Source organism: Vidua chalybeata, chromosome Z (assembly GCF_026979565.1).
Source record: "Vidua chalybeata isolate OUT-0048 chromosome Z, bVidCha1 merged haplotype, whole genome shotgun sequence".
NCBI classification, from domain to species: domain Eukaryota; kingdom Metazoa; phylum Chordata; class Aves; order Passeriformes; family Viduidae; genus Vidua; species Vidua chalybeata.
This window is the reverse complement of record NC_071570.1, coordinates 39,953,351-39,967,536: the sequence shown is the minus strand read 5'-3', so window position 1 is coordinate 39,967,536 and position 14,186 is coordinate 39,953,351. Positions and strand designations below refer to the sequence as shown.

At 38.9% G+C, this 14,186-nt stretch overlaps 1 protein-coding gene across 1 annotated transcript in view; it reads right to left on the bottom strand.

Moving 5' to 3' along the window:
- Positions 1–14,186, bottom strand: part of ADAMTS12 (ADAM metallopeptidase with thrombospondin type 1 motif 12) — a 143,509-nt gene that overhangs the window by 125,619 nt on the left and 3,704 nt on the right. The window contains exon 2 of the mRNA XM_053968776.1: positions 12,691–13,052. Within this exon, the coding sequence (XP_053824751.1) occupies positions 12,691–13,052 (362 nt within the window). The remainder of the gene's footprint in view (positions 1–12,690; positions 13,053–14,186) is intronic.

The window sequence follows — 14,186 nt, the reverse complement described above, 5'->3', positions numbered from 1 at the left end:
AGTGTGTTAATTTAGCTCCTATTAGGTATCTCATTTGGCTCAGAAACCTTTGGGTAATCTTTGGTATTATCTTCATTTGGAGTATTATTTGGAGTATTACCTTCATTTTAGTCTTTGTATCCTTAAAAGAAAGGTAAGGTTGAAGTGAACAAAGACCACCCATGAAAGGACACAAGATGTTTTCAACCAGATTTAAGAGCAGTGCTTAAAAAGGATGTCTTGACTTCCTGAAATCTTACCTTCATATAGTGCCAGGTATGGCTAAATCATCTCCCACTGTTACTTTATCTCTTATGCTACAATTTAAAACTTTATTTATGTTTTCTTAGTTTTCCAGGTCTTCCCAAGGATATCAGTCTGCATGTTTCAAGAAGAGACTGTGAATCCTCACAAATCACTGTGGTCCCAGTGTTCAAAACAGAACTCGTGCAGCTAGAAACAAGACAAAAAGGAAAACCCTAAATCTACAAATCCAATTGCCAGTTCTACCTTACAAAAACTAAATCTCACATAAGAAGAAAAGGACAGTCTCAGACCAACATCTCTTACCCCCATCCTATTTCTCAAAAATGCTGAAAGCAAACACCTGGGGAATAGTAAAATAAGATGTGGTACTTCCCACAGATTCTTACCCTTTTTTCAAATGGAGTGATGAGAAATGCCTGGTGTATCCTGAGTGAACCTTTAGTCACATTTTCCCATATTTTTCTAATCTCTGCTCAAATCCTAGGCTCTTTTTTCCTTTTTATGTTTGTTTTTTTTCCTCCAAGGTAACATCCTTCTACTAACAAATTGCCCCCCAAAAAGTCCACAAAGTATAAAGCAAATATATTCAAGACTTAGCCTCACACTTGTAACAGATGAGCTTTTAAGGTAGAAATGTCTATTATTTGCTAAGTCTGTGACTCTAGACTCCACACTATGACACTTGAATTCTCCCCTCTTCAACTTCACGTCTACCATTTCCTGGTTTAACGATACAATATCCTGGTCCTTCTCCATACTGATGATGCCTTCTAGATCTGCATCCTGAGCAAAGTTCATCACACATTATTGATTCTTGTCCCATGAGTATCAATGAAAATTTAAAATAAAAGCAGCCCCAGAACAGAGACTTCATGGAGCACATGAACAGTTTTTTTTTCTCCCAGTAATACCATGAAACTGCAATGTGTCACCCCAAGTGACACAGTGCTCCAAAATGCAGAGCTATCACACTCCTGACACATCCCAAATACACAAGAGTAAATGCTGCACACAAATAAACACATACTCACCTTGCTGGATATCATTAGCCCAGTTATTGGGATGCAGCCAGGTGGGTAGGGAGGATGATGGGCAATTCCCAAATGCCTCACAGGACTCCAGTTAGCAATGGTGGCACTTCACCAATGGTAGATGAACCGTGCAAGTATAAATTAATGACTGATTTATTTCTACAGTGGAACGACAAATGACAGTGAAGAATACTACTCCATTCTCTGTGGCATTGCTGCAGATCCTAGACAGATAAACAGGTTGATCTACTGCCATGTTCAGGTTAAACTCCTCATGAGATCTTGTCTTGTAATCAGGTTAAAAAATTAAAAAGAAAGGCACTAAGAAACGTGGTTGAAGCTTAAGGGTTTGGGGGAAGAGGGGTGAGTTAGTGGAGGTTTTCTGCTTTGAATTTTTGGTTTTATTTTTAATTTAGATCATTCTGATCTCCTGACTTGTACACAAAAAATAGCTTGTGTGAGGGCTAAGAATGCCAGTGGGAGATGGGCAATTCACAAATTCCTGCACTTCACAGAAATCCATCTACTGTGTGAATGTCAGCTATTATGCCTAATGTGTTTTTCTCATTTGGGCTTCTAATTTGCACACCATTTATCCACTTACAGACTTTGCACGTCACTTCATCTCTATGTTCTGCATCTTGAGTCTTCACACTGGCCTGTCTGGATGAATAATGGCTTTCAATTCAATTGTTACATAGGACTTTATAGTTCAGAGAATAGAAGCTCTTAGTGATGGGGAAACACAGAACATTTGTAAAGGATGAAAAAACGCAACTCAGTTCAGCTAGCTCCAGTCTCCATAAAGAAGCTTGACATAAACAAACTCGGCTTGTTTATATTTTACAATATCTAATTGTCATTCAGTCCTTTACAGAACACATTTCTTGAGAAGTATTATGATAATCAACTTAACTAGAAATAGTACCGTATAAAGCAACATTCACAGCCATAACACGAAGAGACTATGCCAAAAGCTGCTCTGCTGCCTTGCCAGAAGATGATGTGTCCTAATTATGAGAAAATGGGCAAAAAGATAATACAACTGGGCTGGAGATAATACTCTTTTCTAAAGCAATTCAGAATACTGGTGCAAAATAAATTTAATAGCCTAAAACCTCACTTGGGTAAATAACTGTAGCCGATCATCTGGCATGACATTTAATGCATTTAATGTTATCTCTATTTTATTTTACTAAAATATTAATATTAAATTTTATATTATATGAATAGACAGCGACCGATTTCCTGCAAGGCAGTGATTGCTACTGCAGGCAGAGGCTTTGTGGTTAGTCATAGCTAATTTACACTCTCCTGTTTCATTACCTCCTTAGAGTTGGATTGCTTTCACAGGTGCAGTAATGGTCATTTAGCTTCATAACATTCCTTGGCATTTCTCTCCTGAACTATTACTACTCTCAAACTTTTGATCTCTTTTCCAAAGCCAAGTGAAATCCATTTCCTGATTTGAAATAGAACACTTAATTGGATAAACAAGTGGCATGCCGTCTCTGTAGCTCAGCTAGCAATAAAATAAGAAACATGTAGTTCTACATGTAAGGAGAAACCTGTACTTTTCTAATTTACCCCTTTTTTTTCTGACAGCTGGGACTGGGGTCCTGCTTCCAAGAAGCAGCAGTAACCTGTGCTGTGCATTTTGATGAAAAAAGTATTATAACACACCTGTTGTTTTTCAACAAGCATCTGCCATCAGCTGTGATTTAACAACATTATATAAAGATACATCAAAAAATCGCAGGAAGTACTCAGCCACTCTAAACTAACATAATGTAATAAGAAATACAGTTTCTCCTTTTGATTATAAATTACTCAGAAAAAGATAACAGCTGTTCTAAAATATGCAGGCAATGCAGATAAAACACTTTGGTGTTGTCTATAGACATGGCAAAAACAGTTTAATAAACATTAAGATCTACTTAGGCTCTTTGAGCACAAAGATCTAACAAAGGACATCCAGACTCCACACAGAAAATAAAGCCAGAAAGAACCTGTATTTAAAATAATTTCTTATGCCTTATGGCAGCAACAACAAGCAATTCTTGCTTTCCACTCCACACACAACTTTCAAGAGAAGGCACCTATGTTAAAATACAGATATGGCAAACTACTCCAGGTTGGTGAAAGCCTGCTGTAAACCCTGTGCCATAAGAACACAGCAATGGCCAGACTGGATTAAAATAAAGATGCTTCAAACTCAGTAGCTTCATCAGCAGACACAGGCAGATTTTTATCAAAAGGCTGCAAGAACAGAGCACAGACAAAAGGACACACTCACTGACCTCCAGGTGTTCTGGAAACCTTCCACTTTGGGATGTCTTGAGTTAAAGGCTACTTTCTCATCACTTTGCTGGAGTTCGTCTCCACCACTTGCTCATTTTACCCATTTACTTCCCTGCCACTCAAGATTCCTCATTGTCTACAAATTTACCAATCTTCTACACAGTCAACTGAAATGATAGATTAGATCTCACAGCTGGCAATTCAGCAATTTTACATCACTTCATTTGGAAAAGCAACTTAATGGCTTATATGTGTTTTTTATTAATAATGAAGCATCTTGGCTATGACTCTTCACATTCAACCAATTTCCTTGTCTTAACATCTGGATTAAAAATTAATTTACAATCTCTTATACAGGATATTAGAAAACTCTAAGAAGCTATTAAAGCAAGGACAAAGGACAACTAACGAATGTCAGAAAACTCCTAAGAGTGAGCAGCTGGACAAGAAATAAAAAAAAAATCTAATTAACAGATGAATGAAAATTGGTACAGCAAAGGGGGGAAAGCAGCATATGGACTCTGATCTATCTGCTACTGTGCAGAAAGAACCTGAGCTGCTGTTTTCATGAGGAAAAAAAACTGGATCTATATAATAAACTAATCTTAACAGCCGTCCAACAAACCTGGCAAGCGTCTGGAATTATCAAGAAATATTAAAAATAATTAGGAATACACTATGTCACTGAGTAAATAATCTCAGATACTATGCTCGGTGTCCTCCACAGGAGTTGTTGGACAACAACTCCAAGAAGCAGCAAATAAAACTGATAGAAAAAGCTAGTGAAAAACAAATGAAGATATATCTAAAGAATTTTTAAAGTGTTATAATTCAGATGTAATGATTCATATTTCTAACACTGAGTAAAGGGGTGCCCAGATAATGTGCAAAATACTAATATATCAATAGGTTTTCCAACAAAAAATTTATCTGACTTGAAAACAGAAGCACGGATGACCAAATGGGAGATGGCCAACTGCCATGTTCTTACTCATATCCGCATATTTACTTAGTCATTGCTGGACAGAGGATGCTGGATAAAATAGACACTCACCCTACCCACAGTCTCCATTTTTATGGTTTTGACCAGATTTGGTCAATGACTGTTCTAGATAAGGAAACAGACAGAATTAACACTGCATAAAAATTAGCAGAGATTCAAGTTTGGACTGATCATTTAAAATTGTCTTTGTTTCAAATATATACATTTCAAAAGGGGGTGGAAGGGAGAAGTGAAATTTGAAAAAAGGAATCTTGAAACCCAAAGCTGCATCTGCATGAGCCTTTACTGTGAGTTCTAACTAGAATTAATTTAGATCTACTCTTGGGCTTTCAATGCATCAACAAGCAATTTATAAGGGATCTGCTGTTTGCCATGAGAACTGGAACACACCATGGATGAGTCTAAATACAGCCACTGCTTAACCAAGACCACAAGCGTTTTCATGACTACTTACTAATTTTTAATGCTTGTCCTTCTCCAGAGCACACCTGGAGCCAGTGTGTATGTAAAGCAACTAAATATCCCTAAATCACTAAATACTTAAATTCTGCTGCAATTAACAAATGAGTCGGGTAGGTCCATTGTTAAGCATCAGATTCTTGAGAAAAAAAAAACACACACAACAATTTTTTTGGCCACAGGTTGGTAACAAGAAATACATACAACAGGACAGAAGCTTTCTCAGCTCACGAAATAGATCTGAACCCAAGAGCTTTAGTTTCAGTGGAGCCATTCTGCAGTGACAGAGCTACATGTATGAATACAGATTTGCATGGCTATGTACGTCTGATGTATATATATAACCAAGTTCTGATGCTGACACTGTGCAGGGACTGCAGCTGCTTCTCTCTGACAGACAAAGAGAACTGAAGAGGCCATCGTGAACATGAAGTAAAGAAAAAAAAGTTCTATGAACAGCAGAACTATCAAAGCCTTGGTCCCCCACAGATTTGCTTCTCACATGCGCCCCATTTTCCCAGTCATAGCAATTTCCTCCAATCTCTCCTGAACTCTCCATGCGCTCCTCACCATCAGCAGGGACATGGGTAGCACTGCACCTCACTCAGTAACAACTTACAGCTGTGCTGAGCCACTGGCCAAGCTGAGTGTGCACATCCATCATTTCACTGATCAAAAGTTCTCACCTTTACCTGCAAAATTCTTAAGAATTTAATGGCTTTGACAACAAAGATAATAGAAGATACTAAAAGAAATAAAGAACAGACCATATTACAAACCTTACATTATTAAGAATCAAAGCAAAATAGATGTTATGCATATTTTTTACTTCTGCATCCTGAACTTCAATCTCACAGGCTTCCCTCAGTAAACATAAATGTTTTATAAAAAGACACCAAGGTAATGAAATCATGGCATAGTACATTGATTACAAAGACTCATGGAAACTGGAAAGATGATTGACAGCTCTGCACATGAACATTATTCCTAAATAATTAGCAAATATATAGATACATATTTAAACAAGAGATTAAGATTCCTTAAAACTATCTTATAAGAGTCATCCTTTCATATTCTCAAAAAATCATTATCTTAAAGGAACATTCTAAATCTGAGTACTCCATCCAAATCACAGATCACAAAGACCAATCCTTATTTTAACCTACCCCATCAAAGACTCCTCCACTGAAATGTAACACAATGTTATAAAAGCTCCAGTCAGACCCAGCTTCTGGTTAAAGGTGACAAGGCCAAAAGTAGGAGCCACAGACACAGCCAGATTCTCATGTATTGAGGTCACTGATGAAATTTGTTTGACCTGTCAATTAGAGTATTTTTGAAGACAAAAGACTGGGGGAAGGGAGCTGGCAGATGGATAGCTGAAGCTCAAACACAAAGAAAAGGGATGGATGTTAAAGTACTGCAGCAAATACTAATGAAAGTTTGAATGATGAATCTGTTGGGGGATGGGGGTAGACCACCACACATCCTGCCTTTGAATCATATTCAAAAAGAAAAACAAAACTATGCAAAACAACCATAACACTAGTCAGTCAAAGAGAATACCCAGATATTTATTACTATAATGGAGACACAAGGCAAAGCAAGCACAACAAAGAACAGATGCCACAGCAAAAACTGCATTAACTTTCAGTGTATATTTTTCTACTTGCAGTATTTTCCATACTACAGCATATGAGAAGCATATGATGTACAGCAGCTACACAACCAGGTCAGCTGGCAGGTCTTTCCTTCTTTAAGATTGCCAGAACAAGCCAAATTGCAATCATCACACTGTGGAAACTCCATGGTATCCAGCCATGGAGCAATTCTCATCCCCAAGGAAAATGCTGACAGCTTGACTTCATTCTTCCCATTCTCCAAACACTACATTCTGACATTTTGGTTCCACTAGATTATCCCTTGCCAGACAAACCAAAAGAGGCTGCAGTGGAGATGTCACTGACACCTAAGTAAGAAGACACAACCGGCAGAGAGGCAGATATGGCCATAATTCCAAACACAAACAGGACCCACCCGGTACCATGCCTCAGGGGAAAGACAAAGAAGGATGCAAGATACTGTCTTAGAGGAAGAAAGGAGAGATGAGAGAAGAGCAGGAGACCCCTGAAGAACTTCTAGTTTTGTCTCCCAGAAGCCTTGTTCACAGAATGGAATTCATGTATCTTACGAAGCAATTGGAATACATTCCAATTCAACTCGTAAAATTAAAACAGCCACCTAAACAGTACAGGTGCTCAAATGTGTTCTGGGGGTGTCCAGTCAGGGATCAGCACTGAATCCAATTCCAGGCGGTCAGAAGTTTAAGTGAGGAAAACATTACATGCCCCCTTAACTGTCTTCTCACTGCCACATTTTGCCACTTTCAATAATCAAAAGACACTTCCATTGGAAGAGGAACAATTCTACTAGCTGCATGTGTATTACAGGTGAATAAAAAGACATGGCTATTTTTCTGGGCTATAGGAGTGAACTGTGTAGCATTTTAGCTTTGCTAAACCCTGGTACCTACCTTTAACAACAGATTAACAAACAAATGGTCAGTAATCAAACAAGCTCAAATGCTGGGAGATACAGAAGCAGATAAAAATATGTATTATAAGCTTATCAAGACATTTTATTCTTCCATTATGTTAGAACAAATATTATAAAACTGTTTTAAAGGTTCTTTTATTCTCAAACCTCACCTAAGGAAAATACCAAGTCCAGTATGTTGAAGGATGCTTTCTATATGTATAGGAGAGGAAAGTCTAAACAGCGGTATTAGACCACTGTCACAGAGCCCACTATCAGTAAAACACTGTTATGATACCTGCATAGAACTGTTCAACTTGGGACAGGTCATAAGACAGCAACATGTGGGTCAACATAAAGAAAGGATCTCACACCAACTAGAAAAGCTTATTGGTATGTAACAGGAGAACAGAGATCATGCTGAATTCTCCCAAACTGATGCAAGTCTGCAAAAGATGAAAGCTACACTGAGAAGACAGGTGGAACTGTATGAGCTCATTCTGGGCTTCATATAATGGTGATATCCTGCAATACAGAATGGTTACATTCAAGCAAAATTCAGTCACCACTCCACTTCAGTGACTAATTTGTCACAGGTGTCGGGACAGACAAAGATGTGCCCAGAGAGGGTCATCTTGGTCCCACTTGGAGCATCTCCTACCAGCTGCTACACAAACAGTCATACAGCCACCAATTAAAGGTCCACAAAGGTCTGCCCTGACTGTGGCTCAGCACAGACAGAAGAATGGAGGTGGGGGAAACTTTCCAAAAATCTTTTCAAAGGCACACAGCACTTCTTAAAAACAGTGATGACCACCAGGACAGAGGCAACCCTCTGACTAGCTGGAGACAGCCAAAGCAAGATCTTCCCACAGGTCCTGTATGGACAGGACCTTGCCAGATACACCCGCACAGATTTCCATACTAATGTGCTTCCACTCTCCTCCCTTTCCCATGCTAATGCTTGCATTGCCTTTGAAGATAAATGCATCCCCTGAAGCAACTGTTGATTGGCAGCTCTGCTCTGTAAACAAGTGTCAAGAAAATAAAGCCTTAATGATGCTTTGTCATCTAAAAATACTATAAACAATGTCTGTGTTACTGACGGATAAAAGAGGGCCTTGTTCCTAATGAAGAGGATAGACTATCAGAGGAAAACTCACTTCCCAGCTCTGTAGGACTCGGTGCATATAAACATAAGGTACTGTTGCATATAAACCTAAGGTATTCATTCAACTTCACTGGGCTTTGCTCGCTCCCAGCCCGACTGAGAGGACAAGCTGACACCACTGCTCCAACACAAGGGATTTTCAGGACTGGCACACAACTGACAATTAAGAAATTAATATTGGGAAAGTTCATTGTAGCCTTCTGTGGAAAGCCACTGGGAAAACTCAGAGCATTATTAGAAGAGTGCCCTAAATAGTTGGCCAAGACAGCCAATCCAAACATCATTTTCACTCAAAGATATAAAAACAAATAAATTTCTCCCTTTATTTCATCTTGAAAATTTTCATGTATCTAGGTGATTTCATGTCTGCTCCCCTTCCAAGTGCCGCAGTTTGATGTTTCATGTGTTCTAGTAGTGACTTCCCCTCCAGGATTCCCTCATCCAAGTGTGACCCAAAATAAACAGCGAGGTCTGTCCCACTCTGACCATGTTAACACATGCATTATTCAAAAATGCTCAGAAGTGCAAAAGACTTTACTAAGCAACTGACCCATAGAGAAAGAGACAGAGATTACAGTATCATGTTCTTCAACCTGCTAAGAAGGTCATGATCTATTTAGCATGAAAGGGAAACTGAGAATTCACAAGGTGTAAGAAAAAAATTGATTTGGAAATTACATCTTATTTCCTCCAGATCTCTGTTAATTATCCTCTGTATCCCCTTGCCCAAATCTGATCAAATCCCTGTATGAATTTTTTTCCCATATATACTTCTGAAAACAGAGACACAGTTACTTTTTTTTTAAAAAAAGAACAATGTCACGCAATGACTGTGCCACCCATTCTTATATCTCACATCTATCATTCTGTTGTTTCCCTTGCAGACCATTTTGTGTACATAAAAAAATACATCAGCAATGTCTGTGTAATGCCAAGGGAAGCAGGAATATATTTCAAAGTGAAAATGAAAGGGAGATGAAATACATTTCTAGATTTTCTGTTTGTGAGTGATTTTTTATGGCAAACACAAACCTACAGCACACATCTTTTTTTGGCTCTTATACACCACTATTGTCCTGGAAATTAAGAAGTGGCCAAATGCAAATCAAACAAACCCAGAATGAGAACTTATTCCACAAAGAGTACTAGTACTAGGATTCCCCTCCCACAGGCATCTTTAGGATTTTATTTTGCTCCAATTCAGGCCACCATTTGTAAAATGGGGGTGGACATATTCTTAAGCAATTCACTTGAGCAAAATTACAAAATAATAATGCAACCATTTAACACTAAAAATGACAACCAAGAGGATATTCCATAAAACATATTCATTTAATCAAATCAGTATTTTCCAGTTGTATATGTATTTTTTTACCAGCTCCAATGACTAAGAAAGCAAAAAATTTCAAGTTCAGGGATCACAGAATTTCCTGTCATGCATTACCGTGGTAAATTGGTGCTTCACCAAGCTTATTAAAAAATGCCTCAGCAACAAAAGCACAGTAGGCTTTAATCTGACGATGAACCTGAAGTGTCAAGACCAAACAGCATCAGGGAAGGAGCACCACTAACATTCCTGCTCCCAGTATTTAAAGGTTAAGACACTGGTTTTCACCAGCTCTTGGGTTCTGAGGCTTGAACATATCAGCATAGTTTTACCACAGCAAACAAGCTATTAATTTCTCCTCATGCCATAGGTTACTTTAGTATCTGAAGCAAGTTTCTATAATTTCATGATGTTTACTCAATCTCAGTTCTCCTTCATTCTCCTCCCCTCTTTCACAAGAGTAAATGGAAAAAAAGTATTTTCAATAGAAAAACACAGCTCAACCTAGAAAGAAAATAAAGCAGAAATAGACTTGATGCCAAAGAGCAAAAACTGAGGATCACCACTATGAAAATAAATCAGCACTAGAATGCAGAAATGTGGAGACAACCACAAACAAAAAAAGTTTCAGAAATGTTACATTTTTAATATGAAAATCAGATTTCATTTCTCATAGCTGACAAAATTATTAATCAAAAGATGTTCTCATATGACATTAGGCCTTTTGGAAAACTTTCAGGGGAAAGGCAAGCAAAATCACCTTTCCCCAGCTTGTGGTACCCAGGGGAATCAAGATACAGACCCAACTCTTACTGCAACCTCTTCAGAGCAACAACTTCTGGACTTCAAAAATCATAATATCAAAACCATCTTGTTTTTACCCAGAGGCAAAATTCATTTATTCAACCTGAATTAATTTATTATTATATATTTCCAAAGTTTCATTTTGGGGCAGGTTGGGAACACAAAACCTCAACAGTGATTTTTCTGATTCAAGTGTTTTTTCAAAACCTTCAAGTGAAAATAAAAGTCAAAGTTTGTAACACAAATGAAAGGATAACTTTAAAGGATATTACCAAGCTGGATTTAAAATGCAAATTGCATTTTTTATTTAGTTCTTGTTGAAGACTAAATACTTCCAAAGACATAATGAAGATCTAGCAACTCATTTTCAAGCTCTCATCCTACTGAAAAATAACAAAGACATTCTGATAAAGCACAAAACAAAACAACCAAAGGAACTACTTACATCATCATATCTCCTTTTACTTACTGACCCTGTATGACTAAAACATGTTTTGGAGAAATTATGATAAGTTGGTCCCCACTGGAAATGTAACCTAGAAAATAAAATCCCTGATCTTCATACCTGTGGGACTGCAACTTCTGGCCTCAAGCAATGGTTTGTTTATCCAGGAAACACGCCAAATGTGTTATCAGCACTTCCAGAAACTCCAGAGTTTCCTAATTCATATATACCAGTGCTGTCTTCATGTTGTTTCTCACACACTGCCAGAAGAATTTCCACAGTTTCTGAAAGCTTCACACAGCTCAACAGCAAGGAACACACTTTGATACTGACACATTAGCAGGGAAAGGTTACACTTTACACTTCACTCACCCTGGTATTCAGGCTCAGAAATGAAGCACCAGTCCCCAGTCTCCTGCAGATTTGAGACATGTTGGCCAAAAGGCATCAGTCCTCTGCTTCAGGGGCTCTCAAACACTGTCATTCACCACCACTCCAGGCATGTGGAGTCAAGGCAGGAGAGCACATGCACGCTGCACGCCTTTCATCACCACCTCTGCCTGCACACTCCACAAACCCTTTGGGTTCTCCCTCTCACACATTACACGTGCCAGTTTACACACCTTGCTTCACACTCAAGCAGTTTGTTCCTTCTTCCCCTTCAGAAAGGCATACTCAGCCTCATGCTCTAGCACAAACCAAAGCTATGGCCCTGATTAAAAAACAAAAAGCATGGAAAATAAAAGGTTTCCATCTCCTTGTCTCAGTGTGAACCACAGGATATCAAGAAATATTTGACTTCAAGCTCCAGCCTTAGAAGTGCTCTTTGACATGAGAGATGCCTACCAGTGGTTAACACTTGAATTCAAAGCTCTGGCTAAGGTTGCATCTAACCTATCATTTATATTTGAAGCTGCAGTGCAGTTCATAGGGAAACAATTGCGTTTTCCCAACCCACCAGCCCTGTGTGTGATTCACAGAGCAGTGTACTTGAGCTACATTCCCTTTAGAGGAAAACAGAACAGAAGCTCTTAATCAGATGCATTGGAAAGGCAATCCAACTACTAATGGAATCAAAGCAATGACTCAATATTTGGATGGCTTCAAGCTGTAGGACTGATAGAAACCTTCAGTCCAGATCACCAAAAAAAAAAACCTAGCTAAAAGTAAGTGCCAAGGGGCCTCAGCATCACCTTTTGACTTTCTGATTCTTCAAAAAATCCAAACATCCATAGAATTAAACATTCTTTCTGAGTTAGTAAGGCATCAGACTGGCTCATCCAGTTTCTTAGCAGACATATTCAAACCAGCTCAGCTCTAATGACACCACAAACAGCCCAGAACCCCAGCAAAGATCACACCACTTACCAGGCCACTGCAAGTGCTGATTGCTGCTGTCCCACTGCCAGAGCCATGCTGCCATGCTGTGCCAAGGAAATGGCAAGGAACTCCTGAGCGAGCTGAAATCTTCGCTCTGGTGTGGTTGCCACGTCTCCTTTCTACTACATAGTTATGGGAAAGAAATCCCATGTGGACAGTCAAATTAAAAAACAGATCTTTCTCCTCATGATTAATTTTGTAGTATACCACATTTTCACTTTTTCCAAGGTATCTCTTCTTCCTCAGACTTGGAATGTGATGGTGTAGATTAAAAGAAAGAAAATGCCCACTTGCATCTACTCTTGCCGGATGAACTACATGGTATTCTGGCACCATCTTCACAAATTGCTCTGAGAGAAAGGGAAGAAGAAAAAAAAAAAGAAACAAAACCAGAGTGAGTGCTAGCCTGTTCATATCTCACATAACTTAAAGGAAAAATCAAAAGTGAGAGCAATTCATCACAACATCCTATGACAGGCAGGGCACAGACTACCATGGAATACATTCCTCATTTGGGCTTTCCATTCTCCCGTTGTAACACTCAGTTTAGGAGCTAAACATTCTCCTTTTCCAACATTTTGTTACCATTCATATAAAAGACTGACTGTCACACATACCCACATTTCCCAACCCCATAAGGGCTGGGAACCCTCCATGACCTAGGTCTCCAGCACATGATACTCTGATCAAGGAGTGTGATCTTCACACATCCAAAAAGCTGACCACCTGATATTGGACACAGAGCCTTGCAAACACACAAAGGTGAAGAAAACACAAATTGATTATTGGTAGCAACAGCATCTCAGTAGCACCAGCTTTAGCAGCTGCTGCAGCTGCAGCTTCAGAATTTCAAAGAAGCGTTTGAAGAGAATGAAGTCATCGTGCTCTGTTGTATAAGGCATTCCAAGCAGGGTAAGATTGGAAATCTTATCACTTGTCAGACTCTAGGAGGGGAAGAGAGCATTATTGACATTGTTGTACTCTGCTACAACAGGGGAAGCATGCAAGAAGATACAGAAGAAACACCAACTGTACCCAATTTTATTTTTTTAAATTACTGTGAAACGCAAAAGCCCCATGCAAATAACACAAATCCACGCAAAACATAATCCATAAGAACTCATACCCTAAGGGCCAGGTCTGCTGGTATACTTGAATTCTGCCCAAGAAATTACAGTCTGAACACATTTAATTAAAAAGAAGTTATAATGACACGCATTAATCCAGTTCCTCTTCACCCAGAATTGCTCTTCATTCCCAAAGTCCCAGCCACTCACACATGAAGTGACTATACCTCATTCATTAACTAGGCTAACAAAGCAGTTAGCCTGTTCCAGCTGCTTCCAGGCTAAGTCTAGTTAGACAATCCTTTTAGAAGCACTTCTCCCTCCATCACCTGTACCTTCAAAGTCACAGAGGGAAAATCCTGCCTAAGCAGGCAGCTGTCTGGATTCATCCCCTTCTGGAAGGAGCACATCTCAGCT